Source organism: Harpia harpyja, chromosome 12 (genome assembly GCF_026419915.1).
Source record: "Harpia harpyja isolate bHarHar1 chromosome 12, bHarHar1 primary haplotype, whole genome shotgun sequence".
NCBI lineage: Eukaryota > Metazoa > Chordata > Aves > Accipitriformes > Accipitridae > Harpia > Harpia harpyja.
Genome location: NC_068951.1, coordinates 32933457 through 32951682, shown reverse-complemented (window position 1 = coordinate 32951682; position 18226 = coordinate 32933457). Strand labels below are relative to the sequence as shown.

Here is an 18226-nt window from a genome sequence, read left to right as displayed (position 1 = left end):
CATTACAGAAAACACGTTTGCACAGCCACTTTGCTGCTGCTGTTAATTTAAACCTGGATGATTAAAAGCTGTAATTGCACCATTTAAAATAAATGTCCGCTATCTGGATTATTATATTTTTAATTAGTGTAGCTCTGTCGAATGTTTTTATCCCTCTGATTGATTTGTTTATACTGTATTTATTTATAAGTCATTGATCTCCCTGACCCTGCTATCTCCTGAGCATGCAGTTTGGTCATGATTCCAGCAAATGGAAGAGGACTGAACCAGGAAAGAGCAAAAGGTACCAGGTCAGCTCTCCCTTATGAGCTCTTTGCAGCCCTCTTTCTTCACCTCCCGACCCAGGTGCTCTTTTGCTCTTTGCTCTTCCCTAGGGCTGTGAGGGAGGATGAACGGCCTGGAGGACTGGCTGTCTGGGAGGCAGAATAGGGGAAAATTGAATTGCCATCCAGCAAATCTCAGGATGTGGTGCTGACAGGAGCATCACAGGACCCCGAGGTTTCATCCTGTGTGTTAGGACCCATTCCTTCACCATTGCTTCGCAGGCAGGAACCTGCTCCCCTCTCTCTGGGGGACTCTCTAAAAATGTAAAGTTTCCCTGGCAGAAGGCATGATTTCCTGGCAGGCTGGGTTCAATGTGCTGGAAATAGCTCTTCCAGGGCACAGGCCTCCACTGTCCAGATCTAAGTGCAAAGCATATTTCTAAGCCTCACTCTCTTTCCTAACACTACCTGAATGTGACTGTTGGGTAAAATCCAGAATAAGCACCTAGACCCAGGCTGGACCATGATACCCCATTGCATGCTGTTCTTTGCTGGGGCAAGGAGGTGCAAGCAAGAATAACTTGTAGATCATCTTGATGTTCAGGGCACTCCTGATTGCTGCTCGGGGGCTGTGCTGAGGGGCACATGTGAGAACGTGCTGAGAATATTCAAGAGGCTGCTTGCTCCTGTAGGACTCCAGGTCATCTCTGCTGATGCACTTATCTCCTATCACATGTAATATCTGCAGGACAGGGACTGTCACTTGCTCTGACTTTGTGCTGCACCCACTACAGGAGGTTTCTGACTGCTGACAAGGGCACTGAGGCAGTCTGATAACGTGATGCATAACGATGAATAGTCTGTGGCAAATACTGCGAGGCAAGTATTTGCGTGGCAAATACTGCAAGGCTTCCAAACACTTGACTTTCCCCCATTTTCTACATTGTCTGGAACCCTTAAGGAATGGATCGGGCCTTTAGCATTATAGAAGAGGAGTCTGCCTGTGTCCCCTGGCTACAAGATAGTGTGTGGCCTCAGCATATGAGTGCTGTCTGCTAGTTAATGGCTTTTCCTCTAGCAATGTGCCAGATGCAGCACTGCAGCTGCAGCATGGGTCAGGAGGACAGCCTCGTGATAGCACATTGCCAGGGAGGTTTTTGCAAAGGGAATGCTATTACTGGGCAAGTTTCAGTGTGGACTGAGTGACAGGGAAGTAGAAGGACAGCCCTTCCAGGTAACTGTGCCAGAATGATGTTTGTGCATCTGTGTAGAGCATTTCCAGGACTCAGTGGCGAGGAAGCTGTAAAAGCTGCTGCTCCTGGGGCACTGACTACCAGCAAAAAGGGAGCACAGCATTGAAGGAAACCTCCTGGAACAGCATGTCCAGTCACCTGACCTCACAGCTCAACAGGGGTATGAATTTACTTTTGGATGTCCACATAAATGGCACCCAACTGCATTGCATGTAAGCTACACTGCTCCACTCCAGCATCAAAGCTTATGTCCTTCAGCACAAAAAGAGAGGGTGTCCCAAGGACAGAGCAGGAAGGAATCAAAGAATAGAAACTGTAGAGGCTTCAGCCATGTTCTCATTGTGAATCCTCTAGCTACCCACCCAGAAAGTAAGGCAGAAACTAGATATGGATGTACCAGAGCTTGATTTCATGGGTACTGGAGCAGCCCCTGGGCAGGTACAGCACTGGATGAATGGGGTAGGTGAGGGGGTGGCCATGACTTCGTAGCGGCATTAGAGAGAATTATATTCTGCAGCAAACAAGTCACTTTGGCCATTCAGAAAGGACAATTACACTTTGAGATCTCTGGGGTGTATTTTTCTTGTTGGCCAGTGATCAGACTGTGTATTCCTTTTTTCTTATTTTAATTAAAAATATTGGTTTGCCATGTTCACCAGGCAGCTAGCTCGCTCTGCCTGAGTACAAACGCTTAATAGCATTTTGTAATTGGCTGAATTGTCTATTAGTAAATAAGCCTTGTAATTTAGTGAGCATCCTTGAAGTGCTTACTGTTATACCCGACACAAAGCTGAAGAGTCCTGCCTTCAGGAACTTACAGGCAAGAGGGGTGTTAAAGACAAATCAAAGTGGTTTTACGTGAGAACAGCAGTGTGCTCCCTGGTGGAAGGGATGGGCTGGGATGAGGCATTGATGTTCTGCAGTTGTCCATAGCAACTCTGCTTTCTTGAACTGTTTCAGTTTGACAAGTGGAAGTGGGTTTGAAAGTCTATGTCTTATTGATTTTACCTAAGAGAAAACAGAAACTTGTACAAATCGCTTTCCCTAATGTATTTCCTATTGCAACCTTTGCCTTTGGTAGGCTCATTGTGCAACTGGTGGCCGTCGTGCAGAAAGGTAGAGATGCTGTTTGAAAGCCCCGATCTCTTCAGGGAGCTCCCAGCTGGGAACCAGGGCACTGTTGGCCTGATACTTTACTAACCATGAACGTGCTGATTGCTAGAAAATCCCATGTCAGAAGGACCTTTGTGGAGGTTGTCCAGTCAGGGTCAGCATGCCAACTGGTTCTCTGCCCCATGCCCCGGCCAGATTTGTGTGCTCTGGTTCAGTTGTGCCCCAAGGTATCTGTGTCACCCACCTTATTTTTTTAAAGGCTAAAACGTTGTGCTGTGACATGGAAACATGAAGACTTTAAGCTCTGGAAACAAAGCAAACCCTATAGCTGTTCCCTGCAGCACACAGGGGACCTGGGAGACCCTCTTCCCTTTGCCTGGGTTCCACATCTGCTGGTCTTAAGACCTACCTCCTCTTTGGCTTTGGAAAGAGCAGCAATTTGCTCTTCTTTCTATCTACCTGCACCCCTTGGAGAAGGGATCAGCCTCCGCATGCTCACTCAAGGAGCCCAGCCTGAGCTGGAGTGACACCTCCCTAGGTACACACATGCTTTTAATGCTCCCCAGCTGAGTGCCTGTGCCTCAACACTACCTGCCTCACTCTTTGCTCTTCTGAACAACAGCAAGAGAGACATCACCAGAAACTGGGACCAGCTCCTGGGGGCTGCAGCCCTGGGGTGCTAGTGCACAGATAACTCACGCGGTATTCATGCTGGAGTTCTTCTTTATTGGTTTGTGGTTCACGCCATCTGCCCGTTGATGTGTGTGTGGAGGAGGGCTGGCTAGTTCTGAAGTCCCAGTGCTATTTCTGCTGGTGGTTCTTCATGCCCCCAGGAACATCACTGTTGCGCAGCCCTGGAAAGGAGGGAGAAGCATGAGATTGGCATCCTTCGAGGGGAGCTGGCTGGCAGGGAGCCTGACGTGGGCTGTCTTGCTCTCAAGGCTGTGTTGCTGCTGCAGGTGAATGGCACATTTTCCAGGTGGCAGGTTGGCATCATCTCCTTCCCCTTTAGGGTCCCTCCTGGGTTCCCCATTGATCTAAGGGGAGATGCTTCCACCTCAGGATACATCCCCAAGGGAGAAGGAGGAAGATGCTCTCTCATGTCCTGTTCTGTCCAGATGATGGCCAGGCTTTGCTTCACATAGCTCTGCAAGAAGAAGGAGAGGTTGTCCAGGAAAGACTCCAACTTTCCCTCGGGCCATTTTTTCTTACATTCATATAACTCCTCTAGACCCTCTTTCAAACTCTTCTTGAAGCAAATTTTTTAGAAGATGCTCTCTAAAAGATTACCTGCTTTGTCCTTTGCAACCCTGCGAGCTGCCCAGGGGACCTCCTCCCCTGCTCCTACAGCTGTTTCATTTGACCCCTGCTTGGCAGTAGGACTGACTGTCTTTCGGAGGTAAGCTTCCACCTCGGAGCCAGCTGCGTCCTCAATCAGGGTGAGGTGGTTCAGGATCCTCACTCCTTTCAGCTTGCACAAGTTGTGCAGCAGGGTTTTCAGGGTCCACAGCAGAAGTTTGTTTGTGCACTGCCTCAGTTTTTCCTTTGAGAGAGCCTTCATGAGCATGTGGACATCCAGCAGGATTTCATCGAGGTTGATGGTGCTGATGGTGCCTGGGAGAAGCCATGTGGTCCTCCACAGGCACTTGACCAGCAGGTCAGAAAACTTATCTGGGCTGCCCTCAGCAGTCAGGCTGCCTTGGAGCAGCTTCAGCAAGGCACAAAAAATCCTTGTCTGGTCAGATTTTTCCAATACCCTCTTCATGAGGACATTAATGGACTGTACGAGCTTCTGATCTTCCTCTACGTCTCCGTCCAGGAAGTCTAGCATTAAGGTAAAGAGATTGTTCATTACATCCTTAAGCACTTCCACTGAGGCCTCCTGAGCCAGTTTCTTCTCCTGGAAGACACAGTTACAGGCCTGGATGACACAGTTACATTGCGGAATGATTTGTTCCTTCCCCCATTTCTTATCTGCTTCCTTTTGCTGGTGGCTAAACTTGAGTGATTGAAAGCTGGCTACAAGGAATTCATTAATGTGCCCAGACATGGCTTCTATTTTGTTCTTCTGTCTCAGGATCTCCTCAATTTCCTTCATTGCCTGGATGCTGGTGTCAGTATCACCACTGTTAATGCGACAAATAAGGGAATTAATGGTGAAGGTCATGTTATGACATGTGTCATCAGTGTCTGAGGAGATAGGCAGGGTTTGGAATTCAGGGATCGTTTCTAGCCGAATAATATCCTTCAGTCTAAAGCGATTATATTTTCTGGAGACCAGCCTGCTTGCTTGCTCACCTACACGTGGAGGCAGTGTCTGGGGAGCCACATCCACCATATTGGAATTCCCTCCTTGAGAGCAGGTGGGCTCTAGCTTTGAAGGTGCATCTCCGGCATACTGATGGGTGACTTCAGATCTTGTGTTTGAATCATGCTGAGGTTTCTCACTGAAACACTTTGCTGAAGAAACCCTTGACCTGCCAGGTTCCTGTTTTGCAATTTGTCCCAGCATTCTCATACGTTCTTCAGGAAGATCCCTAACCATTCTGAATAGGGCTTCCCCATGAGTTTTGCAAGCTGTGACCATTATGTTTAGAGCAGCACTATGAACAGCACTGTCTTGGTCTCCAAGGAAGGCAGCTATCCTCTTCAAGGCTTTGCTAGGGTTTGGGTAACATACATCCAGGCCATACATTTCAAGGAGATAACCCATCTCCACCAGGCAGCCTTCCTGCTGCTTAGTGTTATTGGACTTGATGCCTTCCATGAGAAAGCCAAACACCTTCTTAGCTGGATACACCAGGCACATCCTCTTCAGGACAACATGCACCAATTTAAGAACAGTTTGCCTTGGCTCCCCCATCTTCAGGATCAGGTATGGGAGGAAGGAAAAGGCCTCATCGTCCATCAGCTGGTACTTTTCTTGGATCAGCAAGGTTAGCAGCAGATTGAGGTAATCTAGGCTCTTGATAAGCACCCATGTGTTGGTGTCAAAGAAACGCAGGGTGAGCCATTTCAGGATCAGGTCCAGGCAGCTGATAACTCCTTCCTTCTCTGTCTCTAAGTGCCTGGCCATGATGGCCAAGGCTTTGATGTGGTGTGGGAAGCTGGAGTGGAACATTTCCACCTGGAAGCTGCTGGACACACAACTGCTCATCTGAGCTTTCAGCTGCTTGACGTACCTGTCGCTGGGAGCAGTGAAGTTCCACTGTAGCACTTTTCTGCCTTTCTCATCCCTCATTCTCTGCTCTTTCCCCCTGGGGACAACGATGAAGATAGGTCCCAGTTTGCTGACCCCATCCTTCAGGGTGGAATTCGTTTGTGCATTTCCCTTGGCTGCACCTGTGTGTTTCAGGACTGCTTCTCCTGACCTGGGCTCCCTGGGACCCTGCTTCTCCTCTCCTCTGGTTTTGGGTGCTGGCTCTTTAGCTGATGCTTGTGAAGACAAGGCTGTTGCTGCAGGTGGTGTGGTTAGAATAGAGGGGAAAGCGGTCATGGTGGTGAGTCTAGGGTGTCTGGAAAGTGACTTAGCAGAAGCAGTGGACTGGGCTGACGTACTGTCATTGGCATTCTCTAGTATCGCAAGTACGTGGTCCTTTGCAGCTGCCTTCAGCGCACTGGTGGCTTCGGTCATCTTCTCAAAGCCAAGGTGCATTATGAAGAAAGGCAGGGCTGCCTGTGAGGCTGTCTGCACATCCCTGTTGCTGTCCTGCAGGGAAGAGTAGAGGTGAGGCACACACCGAAGCAGGTCCGAGGGAGCTGACTTGAGGGTTGGCAGCTGTTCAGCCAGCCACTGCACCAGCTCTTGCTTCTGTAAAGGCATTTCTTCACCTATATCTTCTGAAATGTCCTGCCCATCCAGCCACTCCAATATGTTGATCTGTGCAGCCCAGGCATTCACAGCAGCCAGGGCAGCAGCTCTCATGCTGCTTTTGCTTTCCCTAAACAGAGCAATGAGGGGAAAGCCCAAGTCCTTCATGTGCCGTTTGACGTTTGAACCCATGGCTGTGGACAGTTGCTGGAGGACCCTCAGGGCCATCTGTACCAGGGTGGGGTTCGAGTTGCAGAGACAAGCCCTCAGGGCTCTTGGGAGCTCTCCTATGTTTGGCTGGATGAATCTGGCATCCTGAATGATGCCTGCAACCTCTTCCAGGCCCTCCCTCTGAATGGTCCAGTTCTTCTCCCGCAGCTTTGACACCAGCTCTGGTGTGATCCTGTCACTAATGTCTATGGCTTCAGTCCTTCTGTGATCCCCTGGGTCCTCCTGGGCCCTGTCATCTGGGCATGGCTTGGGATTGGCACGACTGGGAATTGGTGGGACCTGTCCATGCAGCTTCTCCAGCTCAGCATGTATCTGGGGAAGAAGGGGCAGCTCCTCACTCTCAATCAGTGCTCTCAGTGAGTCTCCCATGTACAGGTAAATAACCCCCAGCAAAGTGATGGCTGATCTCTGCACACCTGAGTGAACAGCAGCAAGAGCAATCTTCAGGGTATTGACCAGTGCCTTGGCCTCCATCCCTGCAAAGCCAAACTCCAGAATTGCATTTGACAGCCAGTCCAAGAACTTGGAATGGATCCTGGAGTTATTCTGTGAGAAGGCCAACAACATAGCCGTCTTTGCAGTCCAAGGCAATGTACATGCCTCTGCTATAGCTGTCAGGGCTCCTTGAGCATTGTTGCTGCATAACACATCTCCCACCATTTCCACCACACTTTCCAGGACAATTTGAGCAGATGTTCTGGAGAAGTCCCCTTTCTGGGCCAGCAAGGTGATGGTGTGAAGTTTCTTCTCCATCACCTGGAGCTTTGTTTCCTTGCGTCCTTGTGACAGCAGTCTCACCAGGGCTTGGCATGGTATCTCGCTTTTCTTCAACTCACTGACAGTCTTTTGAAGGATATCCATGCTGGAAATCCTCTCTTTCCAATCATTGCTTTCCAAATGCTGTATGCAGGTTTCAGGGAGAACAGATGCCACCTTTTCCCCACACTCTTCTGCTGAGAGCTCCGGTTCAAACATGTTGTTTGAGCCCATTTTTCCTGTTTGCTGTTGGCCTCTGTCCTTCCAGGGATGGTGAGGTTTCCTTCCAAGGACTCTAAGCCAGGACCAAGAGAGTATTACTGGGTGTCCCTGCCACTAGGCCATGCCGAGGGGATGGAGATGTTAGGGCAGCAGCTTCGAGCCCCTCCTGGCAGGGTGCATGGAGCCCATGGAACAGCCCCAGAGATCACCAGCCATTGTGAGGTTGGTGCGACCCCAGCTATGCTGGGGGGACAGCCCACAGGGAGCCACAATGATGTGCTGGTGTCCCATTGCCACAAGCAGCTACAGCTCTTCCCACAGGTGCATCTGAGACTCCAAGGTCCAGGACCACTTCTTGCAGCTGGGAGGAGAAGACATCAGCACAGGTAACATCACCTCCAGCCCCCATTTCCTCCACGGGCTGTTTATTCAAGCCATGGAAGATGCAGTCTCCTGCAGCCTGGAGCTCTTCTGTCTGGGAAATGGTGACTGCCACACAGTGTGACAAAGCTCCATCACCGCAGGCCATCTGGTCCTGTGAGCCTTTAACTGGACACAGCCCTTCCTCCCTCTGCCCCTGCTGTTGCTGCTTAGACTGTGAAGTTTCAGAAGAGCTGAGGGAATAAGGAGTTGTTTTGCATGCTGAACAACAAAAAATGCGAGGGGAAGGAGATTTGCATGGAAGTGATTTCTTACAGGTTGCCATTAGAACAAACCCCACTGCATTTAACCTTAGGTAGAACAGCTCACTTCTTACTTACATTCATGTTATTTAACTTTCTTCTAACCTATTAAAAATTGGCAACTCTGACAGGAGAAATGCCATTTAGAAACGAAAAGCAGGCACTTAGTTTGGGGGAAAAATCTTTGTCAGTGCAACAGCACTGCCTGCATCCTCACACAACTCTGGCCCCCGAAAGTGTTGCTCCATGGAAAGCCCCTCTTTGCAGGACCCGTCTTCAGCCGGTCTCCTTGTGGTGAGGTCGAAGCCAGAGCTCGGACAGCCCCTGGCACGGAGGACACCCATCCTAAGCATCTGCTCTTACAGATACGGACCATAAATGGGACAATCTGTGCTCTTTGGCTCTCTCTGCTGGCTGCAGTGCACCCCGTTCCTGGGCTTGTGCTCAGCAATGCACCCTTTGGGGAAGAGGCTGGTGTGGGGAGCAGAAACGCAGGGAAAGAAATATGGTATTTGAGCCTCTGGGAAGAATCACAAACCCTGACAAGCACAAGAAGTAAAATAGGGAAGAAAAGAGGTGGCAGCAAAGATTTACTAAAGAGCCTTGCAAATGTGACAGCCAATTTCCAGGGGGATCCTTTTTCTTCTTTAAACCTCAGTCCTGAGCAAAAGGAGAGATTTTCCTTGAAGGCAGAACACAGAGCTGTGTAAGGGAGCAAACGCTCTACCTCGGGGCACAGCAGCACCGGGCTTATTGCCGGGCCGGGAGGGATTCACTGACTTCTGCTCTGCACCCAGGAGAATCTCCTAACAAGGGTTGAGGGACGAGCAAGGGAGGACCCAGGAGCATGTCTCGGCTAACCTCCTGGGAATGCTTGCCAGGGCTGGAGGCCAGAAGCGCTTCCTCCGTCCGTACCACGGAGCACGGCAGGCTGCCGGCTGCAAGAGCCAGCTGCATGGGAAGGGGAGGCAGGCAACAGAGAGCATCAGGAGGGATGCTCTGGCATTGTGTGCGGGACCAAGTCCCTCTCTCTCTGGTCCAGCAGCCAACCCAGGTGATGAACAAAGTCTGGATTTGAGTGCATTGGTCTATGCTTTTTCAGAGAATGTCTCCTTAGGAAACACCAGGATCCTTCATTAAATTAATTTTGTTAATTGAATGACCGGGTGGGTTTCTTTGTCAGATAATGTTGGAAATACTAGTTCATGGCACAACTGGCATTTGTACTATACATATGAGAAAAACTGAACTTGGTCATTTTTTTGTGACCTTGTTAATTTTTTATGTGTTCTACAAGTTGTTTATGGGGTAAGTCTCCTAAGACTGGGATCCAAAAAGCCTTCTGAGTTACTCACAGCATCTGGCCAAACCGCTATTCTCAGAAGTGCAATTAGGTGTTGACAAAAAGTAACAAATAATTCCCTAATAAAACAAAGACAAAGGAGAAGAAAATGCTCAGTGTAAGTGAGTTTTATTGCATTATTCTGGTGAGAAGCTGTCAAAGAGTCAGAAGGTGTTCAGAGAGCAGATAGTACAGCCTGTTCCTTTATCATAATAACTTTTATTGCCTAGGTATAGCTATTCTCACCCTGGTCAGTAAACATCCTGCTGCTTTGCTTTCAGAGAATTAGGACTCAGTTGCAGCAGCAAGTGCTTCTTTCCAAATGCCTGGTGATGACCCATATGGGGGCTGGGGTTTGCTCCGGTGCTCCCTGGAGCTGCTGAGATTGGGCAGGATGAAAGGGAAGAAGATTCCGGTGGTGAGAGCAGCGGTCTGGGAATCCGAGATGCTCCCAGTGGCTGCGGATCAGAGTGATGGTGTAATGCTTGCTAGGAGCCACAGAGGCAAAGTAAATGCAAAGGCAGTGCAGAGCATCTTACAGGCTGTTCTGGGTGAAGGGTAGTTGTGCCCATGGGTCCAGGCTCTTGGTCTTTTCTGCAGAGCCAAAAGGAGTAAGCTGGTGTCAGAGTGGACCCAGGCTATGAAATTCTGGATGCCACAAGTATTTCCTCTGCACCACAGCTAGGATCGCTTCAAGCTACCTGTCACCAACAAGCCTTCCGGGCCAAGGAAGACTTGCCTTTTTTACCAATTTGGGCTGCACATAAAAAAAATCCTGGCCTGCTTGCTAGAGCGAATGACCCCCCCCGGCATCATTAGTGGGAGAGTTTGCTGCTGGGGATGGCTGAGAAGCTCATCACTGACTTCCCATCAGGGGTTGTGTGTTTCCAGGCCTTATACAATCTTTTCTGGTTTTCATTAAAAGCAACTCTTCAGACAGCAGTTTCAAGCCCTTTTATGTGGTTCCTCATGGACATTTCCCTGCACTGCCTCAGATGAATCACCAGGTTGAAGGTAGGTACCTGCTGGAATGGGGATTGCTCTGGGTCTGCCCGTGACACTGAGTGCAAGAGGGGAGATGAATCAGCCGTGTGTGGATCATCACAGCCCATAACCTCCCTCAGGCCCGTGCTGAGGCTGCTCCTCCGTGGAGCCTTGGCTCTGAGCTGCAGAGAACATCGCTTGAAAACCTATCTCAAAACCTGCTCCCTCCTTCAGCATGTCTGGCCCATGGAAGCTGACCGTACCGATGTGCTCATCCCAGATTCAGCTTTGCCCAGCAAGAGTCTTCTCAGCCTAGGACACTGTTTCATGGCTGTGTGGCCAGGGCTTAAATACAGCCATTTAATCTCTTTACCCCATAATTCCCACCTGTCAAAGAGAAGCAATAAATCTTTCTTTGTCTTTCTAGTCTTTTTAGCTTAGCAGAGCAAGACCGTCTCTTGCATTGTACGGCTCCAGCACCTGGGATTGCTGGCGCTGCCGCAGTGCAATTACATGTGGTGATACTGTATTTAATGCCCTGGGAGCCGTCTCCCCAAACTCCAGGAGCTCTTGAGTTGGCAGAAGGAGCAGGTTTGTCTTTCTGCCTCTAAACTGAGGACATTCGCACATGCCTCCACCAGTATATCTTCATTAAGCTTTGCAGAAGCTGCCGTGACGTGACGCCAGCTGTATTGCTGAAACAGGCTGGTGTAGCGTGTGAATCACTCTGTCTTTAATTCCTGCTTGTGCTTGAGGATCATCCGCATCCCTCTTTGTGATGAGTTTCACTCCAGCAATTGGCAGGATTAAACTCCTTTCAGAAGCACTGGCTGAGCATAGTGAACAAGAGGAAAAACCTCAGGCGAGTAGTGGTCTATTTATATCCCATGAAAGATGGACTCAGTGCATAAGAATATTCAAGCCCCTGGCACCTCCACCCCCTTTCTGTTCCTGTAGCTGCTGTCTTGAGGCTGTCTCAGCATTTAAGAATTAGCTGCTTTTTGAAGACTAAGTGGAACCTCAGTCAAGACAAGAGGGAGCAGCCAGGGATGGGGAGGTCTCTGCTTTACTGAATCCCCTAAAATCTGCTCCCTTGATGATGCACAGCAGCAAAGGAATCAGACGTGAGCTAGGACCGTTGCTCTCTCCTCAGAGAGTCTGTCTCCACACTTTCAAACAGGGTCCTATTCTCACCCTGTCTGCTTTTAGGGCTGAGAAACGATCTACATTACCTGTGCTTCTCAAATGTCTTCTTGAAGGCTTCCCCCCTGACAGTGCCAGCCCTCCCCCTCTCCCAAGGCTGAGTTAATCCTGCACCCTCCACAGCTGCACCAGCCACAGAAATCCAGGGGCTGAAAAAAGGATGCCCTGTGTGCCAGGGCTCTCCCCCTGTCCCCCCCAAAGCGCCGGGAGGATCACCGGTCCCTGCCCCGTCTGCAACACACCCAGCTCCGGTGAAGAGGGCAAAACCCTTAATCCCACTGCACCGCATGTGGGGCAGTGGAGGCTGAGGACCATGCATTTCCCCAGGTCACACCACAAAACCTGTCCCTTTTACAAGGCAGGAGGAGAGGATGCTCCCAGGAGCTGGGGAGGTGCAGGATCGTGTCACAGCAAGGCTTCTCCAGCAGGTGCAGGATCCAGCTTGGTGGGCAGCAGCCAGGCAGGGAGCAGGCAGCCCCTAAACCCGCTTGGAGCACAGGCAGCAGCCACAGCTGCCCTGCTGCAGGCAGGGAGGGCAGCATCCAGTCCTGCCTCTGGGCTCGGAGGGGCTGATGCCAGCAGCTCCCCTCCCCAGGCACGTCCCCCCCGCTGCCCTCGCCTGTTGCCAGTCGGCTGCGGAGCAGCCCAGCTGAGCCCTGCGGTGGGTGAGCGTGACAGAGCTGGGATTCCATATTGGTACTGCTATAGTTCCCAATGACAAGGGATTCACCCGCCCCCAACCCGAATCTAACAACAAACCCCTGCCCACAGGGAGAGGAGGTGCAGACCAAGAATAAAGGCAACGGCCCACAAGCCATCAAGAACGATGCCCCACAGAGAGCTACGCTCAGCACGGACCAGAGGCAGCTTAACAAGCCCTCAGCTGGGGAATCCACCTCTGCCAGGGTCATGCTCAGCCCTCCACCCATGAACATCTCTAAGATCCCCTGGTTTTCACCTTTCTTTCACATATGATGGCTACAAAATGCTTCTTACCTTTAATCCTGTATGATGAATTTCTCATCAAACTGATACCTGTCTCCTGTGCAGGATGCATGCTCTATGGCTTCAACTCACCCACGACTGCATGTCACAAACCAGCACGGCCAGAAAGGGAAGAGGCTCTGCAAAAGCACAAAGAATTTCTCTTCCATTGAGAGGAGCATGTCTTTTTCCCGATGCTATCTCCGACCCTACTGAACCTTCTAATATTGCCTTTAATGATGATATGTAGTGGGTAGAAAAACTGCTGTAACCAGCTTATTAGATGGAGAGGGGCTGATGGCATGGGGTTAACATCTCAGCTTTACAGGGATGCAAAACCTTCCCCTGCACAGCAGAACAAAGGAAAACTTTCTGAAGGAATCCCAGAAGCAGTGTTTGTCAGTGATGTTGCAAGGAGTAAAATATGCCAGGTAAGAAATACTTTTAGCGTTTGTGGCTGAGAAGGGAATGAGGTATGTGTGGGGTAAACTTGTACTGTGAACCACTTTTATGATCCCCATCGCTTGGAATACATGGCTGTGATTTATAGTGATGCCTCTGGTGATGGGTGTAAACCCTCTAGACCGACTGAAGTGCCAGCACTGTGGATTTGACTCAGCCACAATTACATGGATTTGATATCTAAAAAACCACTGTGTCTCTAGGTCCCTTAGAAAGACCACAGCAAAAAAACCCGCTTTAAGAGATACTGTGTGTATGTGCATATGTGTGAGTGTGGATGCTGTTTGCTGCTGCTGCCCTGAGACGGGTGGCATTTCGAAGTCAAGCAACCTGAGAGGTGACTTAGGTTTTCTCATTGACCACCAAGTCTCAGCATCACCGTTTGAAACATAAATTTTATTGCAACAAAGAATTAAAAATAGTACATCTGAAAGAGTTGCAGAGTGCATGTCATTAAAGAACTAGTCAGAAATCACAACTCAAGCAAATTGTGTACAATTGGAACAGAAAGTTTTATTAAAACAACTGGAAATCAAACTCAAATTTTCCTTGTTTGTTTAATTTCACCATAACCGTGGATTGTGTATTTACAGTCTTCGCCTCTTGTGGTGAAGGTTCTGCTCAGGGCAGGGGGCTAGGAAGAAGGCAGGGATGGATGGGGAGGAGAGGTGGGTTTCAAAAGCTAACAGGATGTGAAAGTTTTCCAGAAGAAGTTCTTGCAGCCTGCTTTGCGTTCCCGGGGTGCCAGAGCGGGGTTTGAGTTAGCCGAGCGCTCCAGCTCCAGTCTCACTTCATCCTGCTCAGCCCCTCGGGACAAGTCCTCAGACTCCAGGGCTTCATTTTCTGTCTGGCTTGGCTCTGAGAGCAGTTCTGCCAAAAAGTACTTGGCCAGTTCCTTGGGGGAGAAGAGAGAGAAAGAGAGCGAGAGACCACAATTACTCCGTGGCTTTTGGGGGCTCACCACTCTCTGTCCCTCTAAGACACCTTTGTGCTTAGATTAGAGACCACAGGACTCTGGAGAAGGGGAGCCCCAGCTTTCCAAAGAGCCCAGCCCGACAGCTGCTACGCAGCAGCTGCACCTACAAAATAAAGCGGAGCAGAAGAGCGCTGACATCTACCTGGTGTGGGGAAGACACCACTGTCCTGGCTGTGGCAGGGAATGAACTCATCTGAGTACCACATCACCGTCCCTTCCCTTCCCACTGCTCCAGCACACTGTGCTGGACTCAGCAAGAATGCTAAAGTGATATGGGAAAGTTCTTTGGGGGAGCTCGCAGGGGAGGCTGAGTCGGGTCACCCTCTCACTGGGGGTTATTTTTCCTCTTGTCCCTCCAAGCTCCAGTTGCCACCTTGCATCGATAAGGACATCCTCCCGCTGCACCGGGGCAGCTGCCTTGGTTCAGTGCCCCGGAGAAGCCCTGGAGAGTTTCACTAGGGGCTCTGCCCTGGCAGAGGCTGCTCCTCGTCCCCCACCAGCACCCAGCTGGGCTGGGGGGTGTCTCCCCTTCCCACCCTCAGCTGCCCAGCCTGTCGCTGGCTCAGCCCCGGCAGGGATCCAGGGGATCTGTCAGGGAACTGGGGTCTGCAGCAAGCAACTGGGGGTCTGAGACGGGGACACTGGGGAGGTCTGGTGAGGAACTGGAGGTCTGCACTGAGGGTACTGGGGTGTCCGGCGGGGAACCGGAGGGGTCTGCGGCAGGGAAGCCGTGGGTACGCAACGGGAGCGCCAGGGGCTCTGCTGGGGAAACGGAGGGTCTGCAACGGGGAATCGGGGGGGTCTCCGGAGGAGAAGCGGGGGTCCGCAGCGGAGAAGCGGGGGTCCGCAGCAGGGCCGTCGGGTGCCCAGCGGGGTGCCCGAGGAGCGCCGGGGGCGGCCGCCCCGTCGCGGGGCTCTCACCTGCTTCCCGGCGGCGGCAGCCAGGGACTTCTGCAGGAACTGCCGGAGCCGCGGGTCCGAGGGGGCGGCCGAGACGGTGCCGAGGGCCAGGGCGATGGAGAGCAGGGCCAGGGCGCACTGGAGGCGGCAGGACAGCATCTCGCCGGCGGGTCGGGCGCGGGGAGGCGGCGGCGGGTCGGCGCTGACGGCTCCGCTGCGGCTCGGCTCCGGCGTTGGGGATCTCCTCGCCGCCCGCCGCCTTTATAAACCCTTCTCCTGACGTCAAGGCGGGGGCGCCCCCCTCGCCCCACGCCGCCGGGGGTGGGTCCCTGCCCGGGACCGGGCTTGGGGGGCGGGGGGGGGGGGCGGGCCGGGACCGGGGATGCTCCGCTCTGCCCGGGGCCGGCCAAGCGTCCGCGGTGCCCCCGGAGTACCCCCCCGCCTCTGGCCAGCCCCCGGCCGCCCCCGACCCCCGGCGCGTTTTCTCTCCGAATCACCGCCCCCTCCGCAGCCCCCGATCCGGCTCATCCGCTCCCTCCTCCCCAGCCACAAGCCCCCCCGGCGCGGCGGTGGGGGGTCCCGGCTGTGCACCGCCCACGCCGCGGGTCTGAGCCCCATGCCGGAGGGCTAAGCCCCCCAGCAGTCCCGCTGCCAAAGCCCCTCGCCCTAGCGCGGCTGCCCGCCCCGTCGGGTAAGAAACGGCTGCAGAGTCCGGGGAGCTGGAAAGGGTCCCCTAAGGGGTGGATTTACCTCCGGCTCCAGCAGGGAGTGGGGGATGCTGAGCTATTGGGGGTCCTTTCTGCCTCCCCGGCCCCTGGGGGGCTCTCCGGACCCAGTCCTTGCCCAGACACCCCCACCCCCCCCCGCAGCCCCGGCCAGCTCCACCGGCCGTCGGGGCAGCTTCGCTGGCAGCCGGCGGCTTCCCCGGAGAGTGCCCCGGCTCTGCCATAGCTCTGTAGCTCGGGGAAGCAGCGACAAATCGGTATCTTGGTCGGGGCATGCAGGTCCCTGGCTGAGCCTGCAGGGACCCCTGTCTCCATCCCAGGGCCATTGGACCTGCTGGCCCCATGGGAGATGTGCCTGTCCCGCTGGGATGGTCAGTCTCCCCCACTCCTGTCTCCCCCATGCCTGTCCCCGTGAGCTGGCTGATGCCCATGCTGGGCAAAGCTGCTGCAAGCCCCTGTCACCCCGAAGGACAGGCCTCTTCAGCTATCTCCCAGCTGGCAGGAGCAGAGCATGATGTGCAAGGAAGAGGCTCTGCTACCACCCAGAAAAGGGGTATAAGGGGCTCTCCTGTCTCAATTTCCAGCTGAGGAAAGTCAAAGGCTTGTGGGGACAAGGACCCAAGTACTGCACAAAGGTCTCCAGAAACCTCTAAAAGGATGTTTTGTTTCATGTCGAATTAATGTCCCTTTCCCCCTTCAACCCTGGTGCTGCTGGCTGGGTTTGCTGAGGCTGACCTGGGAGCATGGAGCATGGAGCATGAACCAAGGTGTTCCTGCTCTGCTTTACAGTCCAGCAAGACGAATTGGTGCTGGTTGCCGGTTCCAGACCAGGCAGACCTCTGGGCTGAACTGGGACTGCCTTCCTTTCCTTTGTACAGGCATCTGCAGCCACTCATAGCCTTCATCCTCTGTGTCCTCCCCAAATCATGGTGCAAAATGAATGACACCCATGAGAGAAGAAGCCTTCACTTGTAGTCTAGGAGACCCTGTGAGTTGGGTTGACTTCTGCTGCTTTTACAGCCAGCTTTTCCCCAGCTGCCTGACCTGAACGAGGCCAAGCCTTGCACTCCTGGGACCCTATCTGTCTTCTAGCACTGGTGTTGCTTTGGGGGAACTGGTAGAGAGGAATCTGCCCCTGCTCTAGTTCAGACACATTCCCTTGTTTCAGGCACAGGACACAGCCTCCTGCCAAGGCCAACAGGAGTGATTTGGATCCAAAAAGAGCAGATAGGCTCCAAGGGCCATGACTCCCAGAGCTTCTCTCTCCACCATGTTCCTGTGCTAGCAGCTGGACCAGCATCTCTCTCCTCCTGCAGTCAAAGAAGCGGAGCCAGTCCTGGGCGTGGCAAATGGCCAAGGCAGCAGATGCCAGGGCAGCAAACCTATCCTGGCCCTCTTGCCTGCATTCAAGAGAGATTTCCTAGGGATGGTTTCTCCCAGCAACAGTAATTTCCCCACTTCTCCCAGCTGTGCCAGTAGCAGCAAGCTGGGCTCTCCCAGTTTGCTTGCACTGGGAATAGACTTCTTTTGTAGCCCCCAGGCTCTCATCCTTGGCACAGCACAACCCAGCTGTGGCACGCTGCAGGGCCAGCCTGGACCATCTTTGGAAAGGGCCCCAACTCCCCAGCAGCTCATCCCAGCTCCCACAGCCCAGTGCAGAGCAGCGTGCTTGGGTGCCATATTGGGGAGGAGCAGAGATGGAAATGGGAGGCAGCACTGGGTTATTCCAGACTCCCCTGTGGCTATTGGAAGCCATTACCTAATGTCCCCTGCCACTTCACACAGTAGGTAACTGTCCAGCCTGTCACCCTTTTCCCATTCAGATTGTCACCCCAAAGGGGAGGGGACACTGGGAACCGCCATCGCTCCTGAGAGGGGAGGAATGGCTACCAGCTCCTTGAGCTGCCACAGCTATGGATTTGCACTGCCATCCTGCAGGGATCAGTTCAGTGTCTGTATTTCCCAGGGTATAGCAATGGGCTAGAGTGCAGCCTTGGACTGCTGCATGGGATGGAAAACTGTGCTACGTTTCAGCACCATTAGGACCCATCTGTACACCAACATGGAGATGGGAGCTGTAAGAGTTGGCACAGTGCAGGAACAACCCCCTTGATGAGTTCCCCATCTTTCTTGTTTCCTGCCAACTTTGTGTGGGGCCAGCAAGACTCACACATTTAAGGGGATTTTGCAGAGGTGCAGAGCTCAGTCTGAGACGGAAGGGTTCTGGGTGGGCCAGCAGGGCTGGTTTTAGGAAGCTGGTATGGTCATGTTGGCATAAAAGTGGGGAAGATATCAGACTTGAGTCCTGAAAGGGTTTT

The 18226-nt window shown here is 52.5% G+C and overlaps 2 protein-coding genes across 2 annotated transcripts; both read right to left on the bottom strand.

The window, feature by feature from the left end:
• Nucleotides 1-3430: 3430 nt before the first annotated feature.
• On the bottom strand, nt 3431-7646 carry LOC128149661 (cytoskeleton-associated protein 5-like). The gene is made up of 2 exons (XM_052805140.1): nt 3920-7646; nt 3431-3483 (listed from the first exon to the last, which is right to left on the bottom strand). Exons 1-2 carry the CDS (start codon nt 7644-7646, stop codon nt 3431-3433), a joined length of 3780 nt encoding a protein of 1259 aa, XP_052661100.1.
• Nucleotides 7647-13684: 6038 nt separating this feature from the next.
• Nucleotides 13685-15439, bottom strand: SST (somatostatin). Its single transcript, XM_052804040.1, has 2 exons — nt 15205-15439; nt 13685-14202 (listed from the first exon to the last, which is right to left on the bottom strand). The coding sequence occupies exons 1-2, from the start codon at nt 15340-15342 to the stop codon at nt 13990-13992; spliced, it is 351 nt and encodes a 116-aa protein (XP_052660000.1). The 5' UTR covers nt 15343-15439; the 3' UTR covers nt 13685-13989.
• Between the last annotated feature and the right edge of the window lie 2787 nt (nt 15440-18226).